Source organism: Pristis pectinata, chromosome 6 (assembly GCF_009764475.1).
Source record: "Pristis pectinata isolate sPriPec2 chromosome 6, sPriPec2.1.pri, whole genome shotgun sequence".
Classification (NCBI taxonomy): Eukaryota; Metazoa; Chordata; class Chondrichthyes; order Rhinopristiformes; family Pristidae; genus Pristis; species Pristis pectinata.
The window spans coordinates 66,186,634-66,200,431 of record NC_067410.1 but is presented as its reverse complement, the minus strand read 5'-3'; the positions used below and the strand labels follow the sequence as shown (position 1 = coordinate 66,200,431).

At 41.1% G+C, this 13,798-nt stretch overlaps 1 protein-coding gene across 1 annotated transcript; it reads left to right on the top strand.

The window, feature by feature from the left end:
* Positions 1-594: 594 nt before the first annotated feature.
* On the top strand, positions 595-10,995 carry LOC127571845 (40S ribosomal protein S25-like). Its single transcript, XM_052018592.1, is given in 6 exon segments — positions 595-670; positions 10,500-10,555; positions 10,558-10,617; positions 10,619-10,677; positions 10,679-10,770; positions 10,889-10,995. Coding segments are annotated over 6 exon segments (450 nt in total).
* The last annotated feature ends 2,803 nt before the right edge of the window (positions 10,996-13,798 follow it).

Sequence of the window (13,798 nt, the reverse complement as noted above, 5' to 3'; positions counted from 1 at the left end):
AAGAAAACCCAGAGATTTTAAGCTGCCAGTCTTGCTGTTCTTTAAGCCCTGTTTCCATAGCTACAGTATCATACTTCCGTGTACCTATTAATGTCCTCAGTTACTTGCCTTATTCACTACACTTCTCACATTAGGTATATAACTTTCAGTATTGCCAAACTTTTTTGTCGTCTATTTTCTTACCTTAATTTTCTCTGCTTTTCAAATTCTCCCATTAATTTTCTATCTTCTATTTTCTGCTTTTTGCCTTTCTGAATCTTCATTTAGCTGCCCATGCCTCTGCCAAGTTGGCTTAAACCACCGCCCCCCTTCCCCACAACATGAGAAGTGTGCCCGGGGGAATACTGGATCCAGCCGTGTTGAGGTGTAATCCATGTTGCTTCTCTAGATCCCACGTTCACTAAAAATAGTCCCAGTGCCCCAAGAATCTAAAGCCTTTTCTCTGGCACCACACATTCATCTACATCATTCCCTGAGTTCTATAGTTATTTTTGCACAGCACAGTGACTAATCCAAGGATTGATCTCTTCCCTAACTTCTTAAAATCCAACTGTGGACCTTGTTCTCTTTTCTACCTATGCCATTGGTATCAATATGGGGTATGACTTCTGGCTGCGCACCATTCCCCTTCAGAACGTCCTGCAGCTGCTCAATGATATTCCTTTTGTTGGTACCAGAAAGGTGATGTATCATCTTGGAATCACATCTGCGATCCTGGTGACAGTTGTTTATTCCCTTAATTATAAGCTCCCCTGTAAATATTCCTCTTGAACTTTCTCTCCCTTTCCTATCCACCTGGTGTATCCACTGCTCTGGTTTGTCTTTGGGTTCTAACTGCTTTCTAACATCCAATATTAGATTGGCAGGCAATTCCTCCATTTCAATATTGGAAGAACAATAATAAGGTCTTGAAGCACCACAACAAACTCCACTCCCTTTAATGGTATCAACGTGAGGCTAATTAAGACCATTCTTGATATGCATTTGTTTTTGACCCCAAGCTGAGGTTTTGGACTCAAAGCCTTCTCATCACCAAGATTAATACTTTGTATGTTTGTAACACTGGCACTTAACTTTTTTCCTGTCTCAGCTTATCTGCGGCTGATACCCTTTCTCCTAGTCTTTGCAATCTTGACCATTATATCATTATTTTTTGTGCTGACCCCACACCCAGGCTCTCTCTGCAAACTTGAGCTCATCCAAACCTTTGGTATCCTTGTCTTAACAAGTTGAAAGTGCCTTCTGACCTACAATGGCTCCTGGTCTCACAACAGTTCAGTTTTAACATCAACATCCTTGTTTTCTAATACCTTTACAGTATTATTCCTCTGCAATCTCCTCCAGTCCTAATCCCAACAAAACTTCTGTCCTCTCTTTTTGTTTCAATACATGAAGTGCTGGAGGGAACTCAGTGGGTCAGACCACATCTGTGGAAGGAAATGTATAGTTGACGTTTCCGGTCGAGACCAGATGAAGGGCCCAGATGAAAGGGCTCGACCCAAAACATCGAATGTTGAATGTCTCGGGTGTTGGGCCGGATGCCAATCAAGGGGGCTGCTTTGCACTGGATGCAGTCAAGCTTTCGTCAGGCAGATCAGAGATCGTCTTATAGAATCTTCCATTACACACTCAACTTGTGATTTGTAGATGGTGGAAAGGCTTAGGAGAGTTCTTCAGATGTATTCTCAAGGTTCTCCTCAGTTTTAATCCTCTTCACCTTGGCACCCAGCTGCCTAAGTCCTAAGGTTTGAATTCCCTCCTTAAACTTCTCCAGCCCGATCCATTCTCCTCAAACTAGTCCATAAAGAGTAGCTCTTTTATCAAATCTTTTCCTATCTGTCCTGGTATCTCAATGTCAAACTTTGATTCAGTGGCTCATGTAAAAGCAAGCATTTGCTGTTGTTACAACAATATTATGTGTTCTCAGTTGTGATAATGTTGGCAAGCAATAAAGGAAATGATTCATGGTGATAAAGTCAGGATGGTGGAACTTAACACGGAGAGGCATGACTAAATGAGACAAACTAATATAATTTCTGATAAATGTCTTGCAAAAAGGAATTTCTTTTACCCAGGTGAACAGTTGCCAGAACTGCATAAAGGTAATAAAAATTATGATTTTAAATGTTAGAAGACTAAAATTCAACTAGGAATTGCTTGAAACATACATTGTGTAACTTCATGATTTTATGATAAAATAGACCAGAGGAACTCAAGTGGACTAACAAACCCCCAAGCTTGATCCACCTTTCATTAAATTAGGGCTGATGTGTAACTCAGTTATATGGCCCCGAATTTCATTGCCTAACAAAGAATCTAACAACCTCAGCTCTGAAATATTAAATTAATCCCCAGCTCAATACACTTCTAAAAGGTAAGGGTTCCAGCTTTTTCACCTTCATTTGAGCAAAACTTCCTCCTAACACCACCGCTAAATTACATAACTCAACTTTGAGGTTATGCTCCCTTGTCCAAAACTTTTTCCTTGAGAGGAAATAGTCAGCCCTGTCAATTTTTAAAATCAATTGTAAATCACATTAATTAGATCATCCATTAATCTTCTATATTTGAGGGCATTGCCTGCCTGTGTATTAAATCTGTCCCTTTTAATTCTAGTATCATTCAGGCAAGTTTGTGCTGCTACTTCCCCCTGTCTAATAATTTGGTTTTTCATGTGGTTGAGGCCACATTATTGACTTGGTCTTAAAATGAGAAAGTTAAGTGGGTTCCAGAGGTGAGGTGAGTGTGACCATCCTTGATACCTTGGCAGTGTTTGAGTGAGTGTGGCATCAAGATCCCTGGTAAAATTGAAGCTCTTCTAGGGCTCACGTCCCACACTGGACAAAGGGAGGTGACTGTGGTTTTAGAAGGTCAGTCATTTCAGACCTAGTATATCACTGCTACAGTTGCCCTCGGCTCAATCTTAAGATATCTTTATTAGTCACATGTACATCGAAACACACGGTGAAATGCACCTTTTGCATCAAGTGTTCTGGGGGCAGTCGGCAAGTGTCGCCACGCTTCTGGCACCAACATAGCATGCCCACAACTTCCTAACCTGTACGTCTTCGGAATGTGGGAGGAAACAGGAGCATCCGGAGGAAACCCACGCAGGCACGGGGAGAACGTACAAACTCTTTACAGACAGTGGCGGGAATTGAACCCGGGTCACTGGTGCTGCAATAACGTTACGCTAACCGCTACACTACCGTGCAATGACCCTTCCTTTCACAATATGGTAAATAGGATAGTCACTGTTTATTGCATACTTGAATTCCATTCACAACTCCTCATTTATGTAGTAATACCTTGCAACTATTCAGATATTTGAAACACATTATTCACGTTTCCCTCCAGATCACACACCACTCAGATTTGGAAATTTGATGTTCTTTCATCATCGCTTGGTCCAAACCTTGGAACTCTCTCCCCATCAGCACTGCGGAGGTCGCCAGAGAGATGGCAGCTGTTTAAATCAGTGGTGAAACATCTTCATAAAGACATTTAGGGATGAGCAATAAATGCTGGTCTTGCCAGTATCCCACAAATGAATACTAAAGGTACGTCTTGCATTGAAGTAAACACAGTGTGTGCAAGCCCTTCAAAAAAAACTGAAAACGTGTTTATCCCTGCTCTGTGCAGGTTTATCCCTGCTCTGTGCAGGTATCTTCTGGCTTGGTGGGCATGTTTCTAAGAACTTCATTTCTATTTTGACACTAACAGTGCATGATTTGCCTTTGCTGGCTGTATTTTGCAATCTACCCTGTAGTGTAAGTAACAGTTGTTTCTGAGGCACTGGTAGTCAAGACATCTTGAAGCAGTGCTTTACCATCAAAGCGGTTGTACACTTTGAAACCTGTTTTTTTTTCCCTGACTGGTGATTCATGTCAAATTTGAGCAGGTAGTCATGAACAGGACTGAAATAAAAGATCTTCAGGCCATGAAAGTTAAATTAAATCTGAGACTAGGTATTGTGCATAGAAGAGCTTCACTGCCAGTCCTCTCGGTTTGATTATAAACTGAATGAAAGGGGAGGGAAAAGAGAAGAAGAGACTCTTAACTTTTGAGCAATGGCAAGCTTCAGCAGTGACATTCAATTATTGGACCTTGGTTTGGTAATACATCAAGTGTTTGTATATCACGAGATGACGACATATGAATCATGTGGCATGACATTGGTTAAGGATTGTCTGCCTTCCATGAAAGACACTGGTTGAGTTGCTCTCTCCTTTTTGCTAGCCTTCCCAAAAAGAAACACAAAAATGTCCACCTTTGCTGTCACTGGGTTATTTCAAATCAGTGATGTTGTCAGAGACTCTGAAAGATGAGCTCAAATCTGTCTGATGAAAATTCTGATGAAGACAGGGGATATAAAAATAAAAAGTTCTTTGGTCTGTGAGCTCTCTGCTCATGTCTAACACAAACAAAAGGCAAGCCCTGGATTTAGCCAGGTCTGTCCAAGAATTTGGTAAGAATATGTGTTATGTGCTATTTTGACATGGAGGAAATTGTTGAAGCGGGATTAAATAGAAACATTCAAAATTTCACACAGCATAACTGGATACAAGCTACAGCATTGCTTTACTGCATGAGAAAATTAAAATAAATCAATGGAGGTAACATTTAAGGCAGAAATCAATCAAAACAACATCTAAAGAGTGAGACAGGAAGAAAGCATTTTTGATTCACTGCTGGATAATATGATAGATGGGGTTGTTGAAGGGGTGATTATTTACATTTCAGTTCTTGATGGAATGACCAACCTCCTCATCTGTACTTATCCTGTGATCTTGTGGTGTCAAGGCTTGCAGAATGACAGGTGTATACTGTGCAAAGCCAGCCAGCTGTGGGTTCTCCTGCTTGGATGAGAACAAACCGTTCTGGTGCACTGTCTGTGCCCTACATTTCACTCAGTGCTGGGAAAGGTTTATACTGTATCAGTGTTGGTAAATGTGTAATATATTCTGCTGCAGACTTCGATAAAAAGCTAACAAATACTCTGAGGCTGTACATGGTTCTGAATATCAAGTTGGGAAGTGAGAAGACATGGACTGAATTGAATCGAGCATACATTAAAAAAAAACAAAACAATAGTCCTACAAGTTACTCAAACACTTTCACTATGTTCTCTGTAGAGTACAAAGGTTCCATTAAATTTACTCCATACTAATTTGCTATAACCCGAGTTTAACATCCTGAGCCACATAATTTTTATGCACTTGTCATTGCTGCAAAGGCAATACGTTAAGCACCCCAAATATTCTATGAATTTAACCTGTGAGATACTAAGTCCTATAGAACAGAAAAAGACCTGGAGTTGATCTCTCTTCAGTTCTGGATCAGCTAATGGAACAACATTAAGATCATTATTAGGGCGTTTAGCTTGTCCTAGTAACTACACTTGTGGCCTCTGAGCCAAAAGGTTCTGGGCTCAAACCTCAATCCAGAGATTTAGTAGTTCAGTGGAGAAATGAAAGAGAGCTATGTTACCCTTACATTTCAGGTAAGGCGTTAAAGTAATCCCTGTGAATAGTCTCCAATGGGCATTTTCACAGAAGAAAATTAAAGTTCTCTTTCTGCTCTCCCCAAAATTTATCTGCCAAATAGCATCACTTAAACAAATTAACTGCTCATTTATGTCAGTGTTTGTGGAACACTGCACAAACTGAATGCTTCTCTTCTCTGCATTGCAAGAATTCACACTGACCGTGAAGCACAAGTATATCATGGAAGTTGCTGTATCATAGCAGATTATTCCATTCTATGACTGGGAATGACTTCCAGGTTTGGATGGGGAGAAACTCTCCATAGTTTAGCTCCTGATTATTTTTGTAGATGGCTGTCAGGTGAGAATAAGATTTGGTTTGGCTCTGTTTAACATGCCAATGGTGTCTAAGCTGTTACAAGACTCAGCAATTGTCAGAATGCTGGTGGATCCATATCCTGCATATGGCTGACATGTTCAGGCAAGACAGTGAGAAATCTGGAGAGAGAAAGGAAGGTGAAAATCCCACAATAATTGACAGTACACACATCCCTTTAGATTCAATTCATAGAATTGAGTCACCTGCTTAATAATTCTTCCTGAGATTTGCTATGATGTCCACAGATTCGTTTATTTGGATTCAAAATATCAAAACAATCTGCTTTTGTTCTCTCACATCCATATATATTCTTGATCCCGTCACTCTGGCCAGGAAGCAGTGGCAATAAGACTGTCCAAAATGACCGAGCTACTCAAATCACTCCAACTCCAGAATCCTTTTGAAACCTCATTTTGCTTGTCCATTTATGCTCTTTTCCCACAATATTCTTAAGATTAAGATTTAAGATTAAGATCTTCATTAGTCACATGTATGTTCTTTATCAACTCTGTCCCTTCATAATTGTAAATACTGTTATAAATCCTCCTGTAATTTCCTTGCTTCCCCTGCAGACAGTTGCAATATTCCAGACGTTGTGAAGGTGCTTTGCTTAAGTTAGAAGACAAGTAATGCAGGGACTTGGGTTAACAAATCAGAGACATGAGCTCAAATCCCACCATGGCAACTGCAGATCTTAAATTCAATTAATAATCTAGAAGTTACAACTATTCCATGAAATTTATTTGCCATTTCCAAAAGCCCTCAAGGAAGGAAATGCACCATCCTTATCTGGTTTGCCCTATGTCCAGATCTGCAGCAAGGTGGTCGACTCATATTCAGCTGAGCAAACCACAGTTGTCTCTTAATCACTTTATTAAAACAGAGACAGAACAAAACAGGATGGACTGCCTTGCCTTGAACTTGGCATTGAATTTAGACATGGCAAAGTAACTCCAGGCCCGGTAAGCATTTCATAGATAGAACATAGAACAGTACAGCACAGAAACAAGCCCTTCCACCCACGATGTTGTGTCAAACTAAACTGGTAATTAAAAGCCTACTAAAGTAGTCCCTTCTGCCTACAGGTCCATATCCCTCCATTCTCTGCATATTCATATGCCTATCTAAGAGCCTCTTAAAGGCCACTTTTGTATTTGTCTCCACCACCACCCCAGGCAGTGCAGTCCAGGCACCCACCACTCTCTGTGTAAAAAAAATCTGCTCCTCACATCTCCTTTGAACTTTTCCCCTCTCACTTTATATACATTCCCTCTAGTATTAGACACTTCAACCAGGAAAAAGATACTGGCTGTCTACTCTATCTATGCCTCTCATAATTTTATAAACTTCTATCAGGTCTCCCCTTAGCCTCTACTGCTCCAGAAAAAGCAATCCAAGTTTGTCCAACTTCTCCTCATAGCATATCCCCTCTAATCCAGGCAGAATCCTGGTTAACCCCCTCTGCACCCTCCCCAAAGCCTCCACATCCTTCCTATAATGAGGTGACCAGAATTGAATGCAATGCTCCAGATGCAGCCTAACCAGAGTTTTGTAAAGCTGCAACAAATATAAACCTGGCTCTTGAACTCAGTGCCTTGACTAATAAAGGCAAACATGCCATATGCCTTCTTTATTACCCTATCAACTTGTGCAGCCACTTTCAGGGAGCTATGGACTTGGACCCCACTTCAAAGTCCTTCTCACAAACATCTGGTTACTAAAGTACAAACTAATCAAGCATGAACCTGATATTATCATCTTTGTGGATAAGATGCCGTACTCCTCTGTCACACTCCCTGCTACATTCCATCCTTCCTGCAGGACATATTCATTTGTGACGGTGATACAGGCAGGAGGGAATTGTCCAAGGAATTATAAAATAAGATAAGATATCTTGACTAGTCACATGCACATCTTTTTGCATAGAGTGTTTCGGGGGCAGCCCGCAAGTGTCGCCACACTTCCGGCACCAACATAGCATGCTCACAACTTCCTAACTTGTATGTCTTTTTGAAATGTGGGAGGAAACCGGAGCATGCAGAGGAAACCCATGCAGACACAGGGAGAACGTACAAGTTCCTTACAGACAGTGGCCGGAGTCGAACCAGGGTCTCTGGCACTGTAATAGTGTTATACTAACCGCTACGCTACCGTGCCTGCCAATGCCCATCAGCATTGATTCCAGATCCTGTGAAGTCTCAAGCAATTAGCTTGTATATAGACAAGAAAATCTTGTCCCAATTATCATTACTGCCCTCTCTGAGCTAATTAATATTCCTCCATGTTGATTCTTCAGTGGGTGGAGGCCTTCACTGTCCATCACCAAGAGCCATTTGGTAGCATCACCACTAAATGAGCTGGCTGACCAAGTCCTGTAGGATAAAGCTGGCTTGAAGGTAAGCAAGCCAACATGAGGGATAAACTCGTTTGATCTGCTCTTCACCAATCTATCTTTGGCTAATGCACCTGTCCATAACAGTATTAGTAAGAGTGACTATTGCATGGTTTTTCTGGGGTCCAAGTCCCATCTTCACACTGAAGACACCTCCATCATGCTGTATGGCACAACACACGTGCTAAATTGGATAGGCTCAGTTCGAATCTGGCAGGTCAGAACTGGGCAGCACAAATATTAAGCAACACAATCAGTAAGCTCATAGGCTGTCTCTCGCTCTGTTGCTTTCAAGTCAAGGGATCAACTCTGCTTTACTGAGTAGTGCAGAAAGGGATGCTGCAGCAGTACTGGGGGGGGGGGGTGCCCAAAAATGAGGCACCCATCCCAGTGAAGCTGGACTACCTGCATGCTAAACAGCAAAAGCAGCATGCAACGGTTAGATCTAAGTGACCTCACAAAGATCATAGCTCTGTAGTCCTGCCAGAGTCATGAAAGGAAGTAGTCAATTAAACAGGAGGTGGCTCTGAAACCATTCCCATCCTCAACAATAGCTGTGCCCAGCATGTGAATGCTAAAGACAAGGCTGAAAGAAAGTTATTATTTAGGGCAGGGGAATCAAATGCAAAAGAAGTGAGGTTATACCTCAGTTATACTGGGCATTGATGAGAATACATCTGGAGTACTGTGCACAGTATTTTCCTCCCTATTTAAGGAAGGATGTAAATGCATTGGATGCAGTTCAGAGTAGGCTTAACAGACTAATACCTGGAATGGTCAGATTGTCTTATGAGAAAAGATTGCACAGGTTAGGCCTGTATTTGCTAGAACTTAGAAGAGTGGGAGGGGACTGGATTGAAAAATAAGATCCCAAGGGGATGAAAATCAAAAACTGCAGATGCTGGAAATCTGAGTATTTTCAACATTTTCTTTATTTCAGGTGGGCAGGCAGCATTTGTGGAAAGAGAAACAGAGTTTAGGTCATGACAGGATGGATGCGGAAAGCACATTTCACCAAGTGGGAGGATCTAGAACTGGGAATCACTGTTTAAAACTAAAGATCAGCCATTTAAGATAGAGATGAGACTTTATTTCCCCTCACAGAGGTTTGAGAGTTTTTGGAACTTTTTTCTTCAAAGGGTAGTGAAGTCTCGATATTTTTATGGCAGAGGTAGATAAGCAAGAGCGTGAAAGGCTGCTGGACACAGGCTGGAATACAGAATTGAAGATATAATCTGATTCACCATAATCATATTGCAGACCAGATTAGAGGGGCTGAGTGTCCTACTCTTGCTTCTTAACTGAACTTATGGCGATATCTATTGGCTCAACATAAAATAGTGCAATAGAACAGTAAATAAATTCAGAGGTAAAGCTTGAAGAAGTTCATATTTCAATCCCAAAAATATTGCATTCAGGAAATCTTTCATTATCTGCAAAAATCATCCAAGCGGTGGAAGAACAAGCCTCTGAAAAGAGTAACTAAAACAAAATAGATGACACATTCAGCAACTGCTCTCGGACAAAAAGAGTTGAGGATTTCCTTTACAGGGAGACATTGAATTATAAGGAGCGGGATATGTGGTTGGGAACATGGAATTTTTGATATACAACCATGTGTAGATCTGAGCTTGTGGATTGGTTCTCCTTAAAAATCCCTTGATTGAAATAACTGGAAGTAAAAATTCTGTGTTCTCGAGAACAGATGACCAATCCACATACTCGGGTCACATCTACAGAGTCGAAAATTTACCCCAGCAGCTTGCAGGATGGCTTCAGAAACAGAAGAGGAATTTGCTGAAGCTTTTAGATCTCCCCCAGGAGCTGGTTTAGGAAGAGAGGCAGAAGAGAAGAGATAACATGTAAGCCACAGCTGATGCACCAATTTGTCCCTTGCTACATTAACATTTTCACGCATCCAGGGAAAAGCATTATCACCAAGACAACATTGTCTCCAGGCAGAAATGTTCACTGGATCAAGAAACCTTACAACACAGAAGTAGGCTCCTTGCTTATTGTGCCAGTGCTGGAAATGCAATTAGTTCTTCGACACTAACTAGCAATGTGATCCACTGAACTATGAATGCAATTTTGTGTATAATCAAACAGTTTAATGGTTTTTATGTTAACTAATTTGTCAGGAGGGGGTGCTTCTCATTTTAACATTATTCATTGCATGTACCTGAAAAAATAAGTTCAGGTAGATCCAGATCCAACAAAATCTCTCATTCTCACATTTTCAGGTGGCAGCTTGCCATCTAATGATGGCAAGAAGAAGAAAAATGGGAAGAAAGCAGGAGAAAAAAAGATAAAGATCCAGTCAACAAGATCGGAGGCAAGGCCAAGATGGTGAAGAGGGGTAAAGGGAAAAGTAAGAGGCAAGCTAAACAACCAGATTCTGTTTGAAAAAGCCACCTATGATGGACGTATCCAACTACAAACTGATCACACCTGCAGTCATCTCTGAAAGATTAAAGGTCAGAGGTCTTCTGGCCAGACCTGCCCTTCAGGAACATAGAACATTACAGCACAGTACAGGCCCTTCAGCCCATGATGTCGTGCTGATATTTTATCCCGCTCTAGCATCTATCTAACCACATAGCCCTCCATTTCTCTATAATTCATGTGGAACTCCTTACAAAGGGGGTGATCAAGCCAGTGTGCAAATGTAATGTTCAAGTTATCCATACACAAAACACCAAGGGAGAGGATGCACCAGTCGCTGCAGATGATGCATAAGCAGGTTTTGAGATGAATTCCAAGTGAAGATACTGGGACATAACTTGTTTTGGGTCGTTTCTTTTGACTGACTGGAAAGAAGCAGAAACTCTTTGTGCTTTGTTCACCGGCTATTTATTCCTTGTACAGGGTGGAAACTTTTTCTCCTGTTTGCTCCAATACAGCCTTTTTAAACCTGTTACCTAAAAAAGTGGGCAGGACAGTGGCTTAGCAAGTGGAACCACAGCCTCACCTCACCAGAGACTCAAGTTAAATCCTGACCTCGGGTGCTATCTATATGGAGTTTTCACTTTCTTATTGTGACCATGTGGACTTCCTCCAGATTCTCTGGTTTCTTCCCATATCCCAAAGGTAGGTTAATTGGCTGCTTGTAGTGGGACATAGTGAAATGGCTCTGTAGCACTGTAATAGAGAATAAGAGGATGATCATGTAGCATAGAGGTAAAGGGGGCCTCTGCAGAGTTGGTAGCAGGCAGAGAAAGTCTGGAACCAGTTCTAACCGACCTGAGCCACAAACTGCAGGCTAAAGTGAACTATAATACACACATGCCTGGTTATCAGCCTAACAACCATCCCATAAGCTTCAGGACGGAAGCTTGACATTGTACATATAAGGTAAAGGTGGAACTGCACACAGCTCATGTAGCACACAAAGTGCTCAAGCTTGATGGCTCAGGTAGCACATAGGCATTGAAGCTTGATACTGCAAAAGGCTTTCCTCCTTTGTATACACAGCGCATGCGCAGTAGAGATAATGCGGAAAAGTAGATAAGGAATAGTATAAGAATAATGGAAACTCTGGATCGGGGAGCATTCATTGCAGGACGAGTGAATCCCCTGTTGACGTCAGCTTGTAATAAAGAGAAAGTTTGTTCTGAAGGCAAACCCCGGACTCCGTGTAAATTCTTTCCATCTACACTGCTGTAAATTGCCCCAAGTGTGTAGGTGAATGGTAGAATCTGGGGGGACTTGATGAGACTGAGTGGAGAATAAAAAAATGGGTTTAACTTGGATTAGTATAAATTGGTAGTTGAATATCAGTGCAGACTCAGTGAGCCAAAGGGCCTGTTTCTGTTCTGTAGGTATCTAAGATGTAAAAAAGATAAGAATTGTGTTAAAATCAAGTGTTAGTCTTACTCTGACCATCTGTTCCTTCCGATGAACACACATTTGCTACAACAAAAAGAAATTTTAGACATCCCTGCCCACCCAGATCTTCACAGAAGTCATAATTATTAATGCTGTTGTTTCCTATTCCACAGAAGGAGATGAAGGAAATAAAGAAGAAAATGCTAGAAATGGTTCGGTCAGGTAGGGTACGTGGAGAGAGAAACATGTAATGTTTCAGGTCAGCGGCTTTTCATCACAATTGAGGAAAAAAAGAGATAAAACAGGATGCAGTTAAAGTTGGAGAGAGGTAGTGACAATGGAAGGAAAGGCAATGCTAGTGTGGAGACCAGGAGGGGATGATTTTTAGAACTAGTGGAGGGGCTGGCTGAAAGAGGAAGGCTAGAGTGTAACAAAAAAATTGTCATAGAGTGGTATAAGTCAGAGAAGGCAAATTAAATCTGAAGTTACCAGAGGAAAAGAAGCACTGAATTCTGAAAATGTAAGATAGAAAGCTGGACTTGATTATCTGAAACCTTTGAATTCCGTCTTGAGCCACAAGGGCTGTAATGTGCCAATCCAGAAGATGCGAAACTGTTCTTTGAGTGGGACAATGTAGGAGGATAAAGACAGAGGGCTGAGAGTGGGCAGAAAATTATAGTGGAGAAACAAAGGACTGCAGACGCTGGAAGAACACAATGACGCTGGAGGAGCTCAGCAGGCCAGGCAGCATCTGTGGAGAAAAGCAGGTGGTCAACACTTCAGGACAGGACCCTTCTTCGGAGAATATAGTGTCCGGTACCTGGAAGCTTAGAGTCAGACAGAAAGGCAGTGTTTTGAAAGCAGTCACCCAATCTAGGATGCAGAGGAGAACACATATAGAATACCAAGTATAATACATCCAACTAGGAGAAGTAGAAATAAATCACTGCTTTTGGAAGCTACAAATGAATGCAGAGAATTGTAGTCTTTTCCCAAAATATGCAAGAAAATTGCAGAAAGCAAGGCAAGTTCCCAGCAACTTGTTTACTTGTTCATGGTATCTTGATTCATTCATAAATTGCTCCCTTCAGAGGCAAGTTTCAATTGCACACACCATGGCACGTTAAAGCAAGGTTTAAAAAGGTTTTGAATGCAATACAAGTGCCTTACAGTATAATGTGGAATGAGCAGGCACTGCAAATAGATGCTGTGCATTGTGCCACATTGCGCTTTAGGAAAATATTTACATGTTTACTAAAGGTGAGATTCAATATGCCAGCACTAGGATAAGGATGAAGAACACTATGAATTTCTGCAGCAAGAAAGAAGGAAGACTCCATTTATCTAACATTTTCTTATCCTCGGGACATCAAACGGCTTCACAGTCAGTTAAGAATTTTTGAAGGATAATTATTCTGTTGTAATGTTATATGCATGGCAACAAATTTGTACGTTACTAAGGCCCATAAACAGCAAATAAATTATGATGAACTAATCTACTTTGTGATTTTGATTTAACGCTATTATCCAAGATAATGAAATGAACTTCCCTACATATATTTGCAGTAGTTCTATGGGATATTTTACTCTTCTTGGGGAAGAGGGTATCCAGCTTTAATATATCATTTGAATGACACCATCTTCCATAGTACAGCAACCTTTCAAGTATTAAACTCAAGTTCCAGTCTATCTTACACGGTGGAATCTCTGGAAA